This window comes from Diabrotica virgifera, chromosome 3, assembly GCF_917563875.1.
Source record: "Diabrotica virgifera virgifera chromosome 3, PGI_DIABVI_V3a".
NCBI classification, from domain to species: domain Eukaryota; kingdom Metazoa; phylum Arthropoda; class Insecta; order Coleoptera; family Chrysomelidae; genus Diabrotica; species Diabrotica virgifera.
Window position 1 is genome coordinate 142,291 of NC_065445.1, and position 13,014 is coordinate 155,304.

Sequence of the window (13,014 nt, forward strand, 5' to 3'; positions counted from 1 at the left end):
TTAAACGAAAATTATCGGTGTGCCAATCCAAGCAAAGGGATAAGGAACTTCCATAGAAGAGTGGGGGGGGAACTTCCGAATATGGCCTAACTGGGGGCACATAACATAACATAACCTAATCCTAATATTTACATTTGTAAAGAATATCCTGTTTGTTTTTATTGTCGATTGTTCAGCGAAATTGTGTGCAGCAAATCAAATATAAAGTAGTTTATCGCCTACAGAACTGAATTAATCCATAGCAGTTATCAGTTTTTCTTTCTTGGGAAGCTTATACATGTAACTTGTATTGTTGTAAATTGTGGGAGTAGGGCAGACAGGGAAAAGTCTTATTTTGTACTGTTCCCAAGGCTCCCCATGCAATACATTTAAATGAATTATCCAAACAAAGCTGGGGACAATGGATAAAAGCCACAAGAAGAACAGATATAAGGGAACTAAAATTAAAATATGAAAAGTAAACATTTTATAAGTGGTAAGTTTAATGTAATTCGATTAATAAGGATTTTAAATGTCTACAATAATAATAAAGATGTGATAATTCAAGCTTAATTATTAGGAAAGCCAGCCATGTTTCACTTCCATGAAGCAAAGAAGGGAGGTATATAATATACTGTCCCTTTTGTCTTCTCACTAATTTCTCTTTTGCTAATGAAACCTGTAGTGAGGGAGTGATATAATCGTGATGTTTTAGCAATTCTGTTGTTCATTTTTTTTTGCATTTTTTGTCTATTATAGTTTATAAATATTCAAAATCATTCATATGTTCTACTAAATTTCCGTCTAGGTTTATATGGATTTCTCTCAGTGTCTTGGAAATAAGTAAAGTTTTAGTCTTTGCTAATTTTATTTTCATTCCTTTGTCTGCAAGTTCTCTCGTCTATAAATTTAGGTTGCTTTGTAAAGATTTCTCTGAACTTGGTATCAATGCAATGTCATCTGCAGATACACATTTACTCAGAGTTATACTTTTTAATCAATGGTAACCTAAATCTAATTTTCGGGACTCTACTGCATTTTTTTATTGGTTCATTCATATATATAATATAATGAATAGCAGTGAGCTTAAAACTCCACCTTGCCTTACTCCTTGTGTATTAGCAAATTTGTTTGATTCACAGTTTAATGCTCGCACAATGTTCCAGTACATAAATTTTACTTGCATCAATTAGTTCTCCTCCAACATCGAACAGTTCAAGCCCTTTCCAAATGTGATGTCCGGGTACCTTGTCAAAGGCTTTTTCCATTGTCTTATAGTAAAGATATGATCTTGGACACTGTGCCCGGTCAGAAACCTTTTTGTGCATCGTCTAGTTGATGTTCCACTTTCTTTCTCAGTCTCATCTCCAGTGTTCATTCATAAATCTTAGCCAGTATACTTAGCATGAAAATACCTCGATAATTTGAACATTACTTTTTTACCTCCCTTCTTTACCAGAAGAGCCATTACTGCTGTTGCCCAATCTTCTGGGATGCGTTTCTGTTTCCAAATTGTTATCAGTAATTTGTGTAAGTAGTGTAATGCAGATTCCCCCATATATTTCAACAATCGTGTTTTGATATTATCTATTCCTGCCACTTTACCATTTTTCATTTTTGCAATGGCTTCCGTTAATTCTTCCATTGTTATTTCATTACTCAACTCTTTGGAATATTTACTCCATCTATTAACTATATCTTGTGGTTGGGTAAGTGTTTCTCCATTTTATTTTTTTTTATTTGCACGACAGTACTACCTGATTTACCTCTCATTTTTTCAGACCTTAATAGAACAATTTTTGGTTTGTCCTACTACTGTCTTGCTCCATCTTTTCTCCAAATCTCTCCCACTGTTCCAATTTAGCTTTTTTAACTTTTTCTTTCACAAGCTTCCTTGCTTATTAACTGTTATTTTCTAGATAAGCTCTCCATGGTACTTTCTTTTCTTTCACAGCTATTTTTATCTCTTCGCTCCACCAACTAGTCCTTTTTTTTTGACTACTTTTATTCAATAAAAATATTAAAATACTCTTGTGATAGTGAAGAGACAGTTTATATTTCCTTTCGATCCAGAGGCGATACACAATCTCCAGACAGTTGTTTCTGCCTTACGGCGTCCCCAGTGGAGCTGCCTGCACACCTCTGAATCAAAACGAAATCAAATTGTCTATTTAAGTGGAATTTCAAAAATAGTTATCTACTATTAGGATGCTTCAGCGATATCTCTTAAAGAAAAGAGAAAAGTCCCAGATACAAAATTCACTATTAAAATAGTAAATAATTATTTAAATCTGAAACTTTTCTTATTAGAACCCCTTTCTGGTACATCCTTAATCTCTTTTTGACTTTTACAATTTCGGACTTTGAATTATCTTTCTGATCTTTTTTCTAGATTAATGAAAGCAGAATGTAACTGTATACTGCAGAGTCCTTTTCCCTTTCTTTATTCATCATCTCTTGTCTTATAAATTGTAAAAGTCAGAGATTAAGGATGTTACCAGAAAGAAGTTCCAATAAGAAAAGTGTCAGATATAAATAATTATTTACTATTTTTATTTTAATAGTGAATTTTATATCTGGGACTTTTCTTTATTCTTGTGATACTTTCCACATTTTTATGATTTTTTTATGGTACACAATGTAGAATTTTTATTTATGTCTTTGTTTTAGGAACAACCACCAGATATTTAAAAGGTATAAAAAGAAGAAACTGCTGGAATTTCAAAACAAATGTGTTTGACTAGTAAAGATTTGGATAAATAACAGGAGTTACTTTGGGCTATAGCTAAGTGCAGATTTATTTCCTTGTGGCTTCCTATGTTAATTCTTATTAATTATACACTTAAATATGTTTTTAGTCTCAGGAAGATTTTATATTTGATTATTTTTGAATAAACATTATTATTATTATTACCTTAATTTCCATTAAATAAATTAACTGTAATCAATAAAGTAATCGTTTAATTGTTAATAAATTATCAAGTATGATTCCCAAATATTTTATTTATTTGACACCTTCTATGGGCTGATTGTGAGATTATAGTTAAGGTACCAAGGGTATTATAAGGATAATAACACTTGAGGTCAATGGTGTATATACCGAGGGCCTTTGGCCTGAGGGATATAAGTTGACTGAAAGCGATATTATCGTTAATACCCGTGGTGCCTTCAACATTTAATGTCCGACTAAATTATTTTTTATAGGCAAAAAATTGAAGGAATTTTGAATTAATTAGTTTTCAAATAAGTACATTTACCAGCAATAGTCGTAACGTAATTGTGGTAACCATAGTTTTACTTGGGTTGTTATTTGTCAACTTGACAGTATTTAACTAGTTATTTAAATTTAATACCCTAGGGCGTAATTTTTCAAAATAATGCCCTAGAGCTTAGGGCATTATATCATACTTAACTGACTTCGAAATCATGTCATTATTTATCAAACTGACTTCAAAATCATGTCATTATTTGTCAAATAATATACCAGTCGGACATTAATATTATTACAGTAGAACCTCGATTATCTGTCAGGGCACCGGACCAAGGGTATGACGGATAATCGAAAAGACGGTTAACAGAACATTAAAAAAAAATAAAAATTCATAGTACAACTCTCAAATTTCATTTGTATGGTTTGTTTGACAATATAAGAGGGATTTGTGTTCATACAATCGAATCAATTTAAAATATTCTGAAATTTGTGTTTGTTTTACTGCTGCTTCATATTTTGCGACGGCTGAATTTCTTAATCGGCATAAGGCATAAGATCATGCAATCTACTTTATTGGCTTCTTCTTGTTGAGAATACCACTCGATGAATTATTGCATATGCGATGCAGCTTCTCTAGATTATTTACGCAAATCTTTGTCAGTTACAATAGGTTCATCAATATAGCTACAGTCAAGCTTCCTTGTGTCCAAGCATCAATATAGCTACTGTGTCAGCTTCCGAATAGGTTTGGTCCGCTTTTGTTGCCATTTCAATGAGTTCTTTATCTGTCAGCAATGGATAGCCGTTTGTGTCCTCATCACAAATCAAATTACCTTTTTTTTTTATTTTTTTGCATTTAAATGATTGCTAATGTATAACTCAATACAACTTCTGTATGTACCCTGACGGTTAACAGAGGTGATGGTTAATGGAGAGACGGATAATCGAGGTTCCACTGTACATGATTTCGAAGTAAGTTATATTATAATGCCCTAGGGCGTTATTTTTCAATATTTATTTTGAAAAATAATGCCCTAGCTAGGGTATTAAATTCAAATAACTAGTTAAATACTGTCGAGTTGACACAATTACGTTACAACTGTTGCTGGTAAATGTACTTATTTAAAAACTAATTAATTCAAAATTCCTTAAATTTTTTTGCCTATAAAGAATAATTTAGTCAGACATTAAATGTTGAAGGCACCACGGGTATTAAAGATAATATCGCTTTCAGTGAATGTTTATCCCTTTAGACCCTTTTAACCCTTAAGATTGCTATCTAAAAAAAATACCAAGAAACTTTACAGAATCAACGATACTGATCTGGCTGTTATTAACACATTCACAGACACACTTTAGATGTAGACACATCTTATGGAGTAAGTGGCTTCATATGCAGTTGTGTCTGTGAATGTGTTAAGAGGTAAAGATTGACGAGCTCCTGTATAGGATAATGCTACTGTTTTATGTTAAAAAAAGGTAAATTAGAATCGGACCAGGTTTTTATCGTGAGTAGATCAGAAGGTATAGTAGCAATATTTGAGTTGCTCCAAGTAATACTGGTATCATCAGCAAAAAGAAAATTTTTTCCATTAATTTTTAAACTAGGGATGTCATTAATAAACGTAAGGAAAAGTAGAGGACCTGATACTGAACCTTGTGGTTTGTAGAGGACCCCACATACAATATTTTGGAGACTAGAGTCTGTATTATTTGCTCTAACCAGTTGTTTCCAACTATCCAAGTAAGATTGAAACCAATTCAAAGAAATTCTTCGAATTCCATAGAAATTTAGTTATTTTTATCAAAATTTCATGATTTACACAATCAAAAGCTTTGGCATAGTCACAAAAAACAGTGGCAGTGTGAAGATTATTGCTCAGTGCTTGATAAACCTCATGTAGTACAGAAAACATGGCATCAGCAGTACATTTATTATTTAAAAAGCCGAACTTTTGTAATAAAATGTTGTTTTTAACAAGAAAGGACATAAGTCATGCTTTTATGAGTCTCTCAATAATTTTGGAGTACCAGTAGTAATGCAATAGGTATATACTTGCAGGAATTAGATTTTTCACCACCCTTATGAAGAGGAATAATGATAGCTGTCTTTAGGTACTCTGGAAATTTACCTTTCTCAAAAGAATCATTAATTGGCGAGATGAGGACACAAGGATCTACAGATCGAGCGAGTCTCGTAAATTGCACGGCTTCGAGCCACGCTTCACACAACCATATTTGCGTACTTGTGTTTTGGGTTGTGTGGTCGTGCTCTGGTCGATTGGAGTTATAATTTACCAAATTTAAATATAATCGTTTCTACTGATTCATAATATGTATACTATAATATATTGAAGTTTTTAAATATTGCTAATATTATTAAAGTTTTTAACATTGTATTTTAATATACTTTGTTTTATTAATAATAATATTACCTAAGTATTGCACCTTGTTCAAAAAAAGTTCAAGATAAATACCACGGTTTTTTCATATGAAAATGCAAAGAAAAAATATACAATTTGCAGAGTATGTAAATGCTTGTTTTTTGATAAAACAATACAAACTGTATGTAGGTAGGTAGAGTAGCAAAGCATTGAGTAGTTATAGCAAAAGTAGCTACGCCATCTGAGACACAATAAGGATGAAATTAGTTTTATATTTTCTTTTCTCATGGAGCATGCATGATGGAGAGTTTTTTAAAATACGTAACAAAGCATGTTGTTTTGTTATCTATGTTGCAAATATGTTGTTTTTTTTTCAAATTACAAAATATGTTGTTTTCAATACAAGTACCTAATTGTTGTTATTATTTACTGAGCATTTAGAATTTTGACTAACGCTCGATTTCATAATAAAGTTAAAGTGTGTGTTACCTTAAAAAAAGCAATTGTTACAGTTAAAGAAAACTTTAAATTTAAAGTCCACTTTAACTTTATTAATATAAAATCGAGCGTAAGAAATTTTATAAACTTTGGAAAATAGCATTTCAAAAAAAGTACTGTAAGTATGCTGTATTTTTAATTTTTTCTCAAAAAATAAAACAAAACTCATTTTAAAACATACATTAAATTATAAACACAACACTAAATAAATAATTTTTCTCAACGGTTAAAAACCACACTTAAAAGTTTTAGAAATTCACACCCCAGAATCAAGTTACTCAAATTTTCAAACACCTCACCTGACACAGTGTCTCAAGTACAATTGCACGAAGCTGTTGATGTTATATTTTTACTCCCATTAACAAAGTATTCATTTAGATTTCCAGGGTCTGAAAGGAAAAATGTTTAAGCTGGGTGAATTTTATTTCGAAGATCGTTTATTATGGACTAAGTTTCTTTTGCAACACTTTTAGAGCTTCTCAGACAATTTTGATAGTACGATGTTTTAGCTGATTTTATAAGTTTTAAATAGGTTTTCCTATACTTGCTGATATATTCAGTGACAGAGCCATTGGAAAGTAAATTTCTTGATGTAGAGTAGTGAACGCATATTCATGGCTGATATGCGGATACCGGATACCTTTAGTAGTCCAGGGCCCAGGATTTGCGATGTTTTGGCTTAATTGTAATTAAAGGAAATGCTTTGTTGAACTTAAGGACATAAAAGCATATTAAAAAAATCACTGAAAAGTGATAATTTTAAAATTACAGGAAAGTGCCACTCGGAGGTTAAGCAAAATTAAATTAAAACTTGTAGCTACTTTAGTTTTTTCAATTTATAAATCTAGTTTAAATTAAACTAAAAAGAAATATATCTTTTTTGTAAACAAACACATTTAACGGCTAAACAGCTGGCTCCGGTTGGATGATACTGCGCAGGACGAGTGTAATATCCACCACCGTCTCGGAGGTAGGTGTAGAAAAGTGTTACACTTTTTTTCTTACAGCATTTCAAAGAAACGAGTTGTACGCGTTCTACGACAGAAGTTGAGTGTATCGTGAAAAAAAGTGTAAACACTAGAAAAACAAAGAAACAAGAAAGTGTAACACTTTTACACTTTTCTTACACTTTTCAAGAACTAGTGTTACACTTAAAACAAAGGAACAGACCTAATAATTATTGATTGTCATTTGTTTCGAGGTTCTGTCATGTGTCACCTAATATATCAGCGCATAGCCACCTTTACTTAACAAGCCATGAAGTTGAAACTTGGCAACATCTATTGGTAGACCGATTAATTCAGACAGTTCTCATTTGTTTTTAAATAATTTTCACTGTATTTACAGAGAAACTGAAATATTTTACAATATTTCGTGCTCCAAATTATAAAGAACATTAAAAGGTATGTTATTAAGATGATTTTAGTTCAATATAATATATTTTTATATAAACTTGCGTGCATATAGAAATCCGTCAACTTAAAAAATTTGTCATTTTTAATGTCTCATATTTCCTAAACCTGTTGGCAGATTTAAGTGATTTTTTTAATATGTTATAGCCTAATTCTTTAACAATACCCCTGTAATAATATTGTTGCTAACCAGTTAAATTTTTATGGTGTACAGGGCGTTTATAAAATACTGAAATTAAAACCCAACTATAGACTCCGGTTTTCTTAACATTCTGTTTTTTTGATTAATTCGTTTATATTTAACAACTAGATTTGTTATTTATCAATTCAGGGCGTTTCTAAATAAGTCCGACAAATTTTAAGGGGAAAGGAACATAATGCAAAATTTTGACGCCTGTATTTTAAATGTAATCATTTTTTTCGAATTCTGAGAAGACTAATAAGTATTTTTGAAAAATTTAAACACAAAATAAAAGATTACTTTATTACCGAGGGCCGAAAGTCCCTTAGAATGAATAAAAAGTTTTTTTAATGACATATTTGAAACTAAAAATCACACTAAATTTTCTTAGTTTTTCACCCCTGTAAGTTATTAAAATAAACATAGAAGTTTTCAGGGACTTTGGGCCCTCGGTCCTAACGTAATCTTTCACTCTGTGTTTAAATTTTTGAAAAACACTTATATAGTTTTCTCAGGATTCGAAAAAAATGAATCCCGTTTATATTCTTGTTATTGGTTTTTTTTGTATAATAAACGTTACTTACAAGGAATTACTTTTAATATTATTTTGTACAAACTTCTAATTAATAATATTTTCTTGTTCGACTCAAAAAATACTATAAATTTTACCAGAATTTGTACTTTAAAATCGTAGTTTCGAAAGCGGTAGTCCGAAAGTCAGACCATTGCGAATGTGCAGAGCACATACTGAGTATATATACTACATTACAGTACTTAAACGTTCTATTCATATACTTAGAATGTACTACCGCACTTCTTTTCAGTATATACTAAGAACATACTTTTTAGAACATTCCAAGGACGTGCTATAAACCTTCTATTTATATACTTAGAACGTACCGCACATCTTTTTAGTTTATACTAAGAACGTACTTTTTAGAATATTCCAAGGAAGTGCTATAAACCTTCTATTTATATACTTAGAACGTACTACTGAGGATATTCTAAGAAAGTGCTATCAAGTGCTATATTGCTCAGAAGTATGTTTTCAGCATCACCTAATCTCATCTTAGGTTCTACTGGCTCTACCAAATACCTATTATATTTACATATTTTAATGGCAAATGTGAATGTAGTTAGTACCTACATTCTGCAATATTACTTAAAAAGTAAGTACATATTTATAAATTTTAGTTATCTATATAAACCATTATATTATAATATTTAGCTAAACTAAACTATGTATGAGTAACTAAAATCTATATACTTATATGTACTTACTTATATGTATTTATTAAATAATATTGAGTTACCAAAATAGATTATTACTAGTACTTTATTATTATTCGTCTTAATCCTTAACACTGCCACACTCCACACTGCATAGACACATATTTTCGATTTAATATATTTTACCGTTGTTTCCTACCCTGATCCATTCAGGTAAGAAATGGTCAGAATAAGACAAGACGGGGTTAGGGGGATATGTATTGTGGAAGTGGAATAACAACGGTGCACCGGTGAGTGTTGCCAAAACGGAGGGAAATTTCACTTTTTGCGGGAATTTTTAACATAAAAGGTGATAAAGGGAAAAGTTAACTCAAAAGGGAATTTTTGTTCCAGTCCAAATTATTAAATATTAAAAAAAATCAAAATATTTGAAAATAATTAAACATATCTTCTCAGATTTTGTAAACAGGAGGGAATTTTTTATATAAGTGTGGAAATTTTTAAGGTTGACGGAAAAAGCTTACTCGATGGTTGGCAACACCAAAGCCTTTATTGGTTGTGGGTTTTGGGCGCATGCTTTGGTTCTGGAATGGCCCGTATCACAGCCTCCCTTATTGAATTGAATGTACCTAATTTCAAATTCCAACGATGTAAAAATACTCGTGATAAACTCGAAATGGTAAAGTTATTTCAATTATGAAAACGAATTTTTAATAATAAACGTTAATACAATTAATGTTTAAACTTTTTTACCATACAACAATTTTGAAATGAAATTCGTCCAATACTACCTACATACATAAATTTTATTAATTATTCTAAAATATAACGAAGTTGATAATCTATAAGGCTAATATTATACTTCCTATACATACATATTATTTTTAAGATATTTTAAAAGTATCTATACTTATAAGTATGTGTTAAGAATGTACTTAAAAGTATGTGCTAAGAATATTCGATAAAGGTATATTCTAAGAATAAACTTTTACGAATATTCCGAGTTACTTCGTACACGAATGTACTCAGTATATTCGGTACGAGAATATACTTTAAAGTATATGCAAAGAACATGAAATTTAGAATGTTTTTTAAGGTACACGCTATGCTTGTACTAAAAAGAATATACTCCGACGAATGTTGGTAGTATATGCTTAGAACATGATACGAACATCATTGTTATGTGGGTAGTACCTATACCAAATTTTAAAGTCATCTTTATGAAAAATTAATTATTATAAAAGGTTTAAAAAAAATATGCAGACACCCTTTCAAACATGTATTTATAAAATTTTCATAATTTGTTTAAATTATTTTATTTTTCCATCTTATTCTTTTTCTTAGAGGAAATTGCAATACTTCTTAAACTTCTTGATCTTTCAAATAGTGACGGGTCGGTGTAAATTGGCTCACTAGGGTCTTCGAATAATCCTTTTGATGTATCTACAAATCCATGATTATATTCATCTGAGTTATTAGTTGTACGAAAATTTGTGATGGAATTTAAAAATGGATTTCGCAATTTTGATGGTATCATTGAAATATTTGCCAAACCGTGTTCTCGAATATTCTCGTTAAAAGAAGAAATAGATTTACGTCTATCTAACATAGTATGATGATGATGTTCTATATTTGCCCAATAACGTCGATAGAATATTCCACAACATAAGCAAATAGTTAAAAGAACAGCTGATAGAAATATTACGGTGCCTATCATACCGTGGTAACTAGCAGCGGTGAGACAAACCTTTTCTTCTAGATTATCAGTACGTTGCGCTTCTTGTTGAAGTTCTTCTCTAGAGTCGAATACCTAAAAATCGATTACATCCAATTAAAAATATTATACTACTTAGTTGATATAGGTTAGTTTAGGTATACTCATAGACTCAATCATTGGAATTCAGGAAAATGGCCATATGATTAAAACTACTACCAGATTTGAAAACTACCGCACACTGTCACTAATAACACACCTAGTAAAATAATGTTGCATATCATCAAAACACAAAAACAGATTAAAAATCTATCTACATTACCCAATACCCCAGGAACAAGCAGGGTTTGTAAAGGGTAAAGGTACACGTGAACAAATCCTGAATCTGAGACAACTCATTGAAAAGTCTAAAGAATTTCAAGTACCTATGATTATATGCTTCGTTGAATACCAAAATGTAGTCAAATTCTGTGGTTCATTTTAATAGAAATGGGCACACCAATGCACCTGGAGACACTTATTAAACTTCTCTACCAGTCCAATATAGCAACAGTACGACTAGATCTGAAGTTCTCAAACCAATTCAAGGCCGAGAGAGGTGTTAGACAAGGGTGCGTGTTGTCACCTGACCTATTTAACATTTATGGTGAGCATGTCATGAGGATGGCTTTAGAAGGATGAACCGGTGGAGTAGCAGTAGCTGGTAGGAAAATCTCCAATTTAAGATTTGCTGATGACACTACACTTATAACAGCAAATGAGCAAGAAATGTTTGATCTCCTATGACAAGTTGAGTACGAAAGCAATAAAGTTAGTCTGAAAATCAATAAAGCTAAAACAAAAATAATGGTGGTCGACAGATTCGACACTATTCAACTGACTAACATGTTACAGGAATACCAGATAGTAAACACCTTTGTCTATCTCGGGTTTAGTATAACTGACGATGGTAACTATGAAGCAGAAGTTCGAAAACGTATTGGTTTGGCAAAAAATGTGATGAGTCGCCTAACTAAAGTTTGGAAAGACAAATATATCCTTGTATTCTCAATATTTCTATACGGGGCAGAGACTTAGACTCAAAAAAAAATTGATGCCTTTGAGATGTGGAGCTGGAGAAAAATGCTAAGCATACCTTGGATAGCTCATAGGACAAACGTTTGTATTCTAAACTAACTCGAAATTAAAAAAAAGGCTGTCCACAATATGTCTGTAACGAATTCTGCAATTTTTACGTCACGTGGTTCGCAGAGGTGACGATAGTTTGGAGAGATTATGAGAGATTATTAGTTTCTGGAAACGTTCCGGGGAGAGGATCAAGAGGACGATCACCAACTAGACGATCCGACCAAATTAAGAATTCAGCAGGAAACTCATTCTGCGAAGCTCTTAAGAGCAGCTGAAGATAGAGACCAATGGAGAAACATTGTTAGGAATATTGGAAGAAATCACGATCCTCAGTAATGGGGAAACGACAAGAGAGAGAGAGAGATAGAGAGAGAGAGATAGAGAGAGAGAGAGAGAGAGAGAGATTCATAGACATTTATACCTAGACTGCGCGCTGCAATCTAAAACTGTTCCACCAGTGAGACAGAGAAAAGGATTTGTATTTAAGATAGGCATCTCTTTCTAATTGACGGGGTTTACCCTTATCCAATAATGTTGGATTTATCGACCACGTGACTTTCATACTGCCGCCGATTTGATAAACCTCGCCGATTAAAGAGAGATGCCTACCGTAAATACAAACACTTTTCTCTGTCGCACTGGGTCGACAATTTTAGATTGTAGCGCGCTGTTTAATTACTACATATATGTCTATGGGTACATTAGTTGATACAAGTTCTTCTTCTTCTTCAGCGTTAAGTAATCCAACTTTTGACATGGGCCACCTCCAATTCAATCCAGTGTTTTCTATTTTGCGCCACTTGCTTCCAGTTGTGTCCTCCAATCTTCTTAATGTCATCAGCCCATCTCATTTGTGGCCTTCCTCTGCTTCTCCTTCCTAACTATGGTCTCTATTGTTGTTTTTCGTGATTCCATCTTTTATCCTTCAGTCGGACATTGTGTCCTGCAAAGCTCCATTTTAATTTGGCAGCATGTTCTCCTGCGTCTTTTACTTTGGTTTTGCTTTTAATCCATTTATTTGTTTTTTTTTTTTGTCTATAAGCCCCACCCCGAGCATTGATCTTTCCATCCATTTTACCCTATACGACGGGCATAATGGGGTAATTTACATTATTTTCTATTTTTTCATGTAACGTGAAAAACTTTTGCTTTTGTTAACTTATACTACTTTTAACTGCGTTACTGTTAAAGTTATGTTAATAAATAGTTACTACTATAACTGTAACAATTACATTTGTCTTATTTCAAGACCTTAAAAGTTACAGATTTTTTAAATC

At 31.9% G+C, this 13,014-nt stretch overlaps 2 protein-coding genes and 1 long non-coding RNA gene across 6 annotated transcripts in view; 2 read left to right on the forward strand and 1 right to left on the reverse strand.

Annotated features, from left to right (window-relative positions):
- The first annotated feature begins 86 nt into the window (after positions 1 to 86).
- LOC126882765 (uncharacterized) lies at positions 87 to 2,967 on the forward strand. The gene is made up of 2 exons (XR_007697371.1): positions 87 to 475; positions 2,650 to 2,967. It is a non-coding gene; the product is annotated as an uncharacterized LOC126882765 (long non-coding RNA).
- Positions 2,968 to 6,605: 3,638 nt separating this feature from the next.
- The window catches only part of LOC114324407 (inactivation-no-after-potential D protein), a 74,484-nt gene continuing 68,075 nt past the window's right edge, over positions 6,606 to 13,014 (forward strand). For both annotated transcript variants that reach the window (XM_050647757.1, XM_050647758.1), the window contains exon 1: positions 6,606 to 7,475. The gene's annotated coding sequence lies outside the window, so the exon portion shown is untranslated. The remainder of the gene's footprint in view (positions 7,476 to 13,014) is intronic.
- Positions 10,162 to 13,014, reverse strand: part of LOC114324406 (uncharacterized) — a 75,181-nt gene continuing 72,328 nt past the window's right edge. For all 3 annotated transcript variants that reach the window (XM_050647755.1, XM_050647756.1, XM_028272239.2), the window contains one exon: positions 10,162 to 10,705. In XM_050647755.1, the coding sequence (XP_050503712.1) occupies positions 10,211 to 10,705 (495 nt within the window). In that variant the 3' untranslated portion in view covers positions 10,162 to 10,210. The remainder of the gene's footprint in view (positions 10,706 to 13,014) is intronic.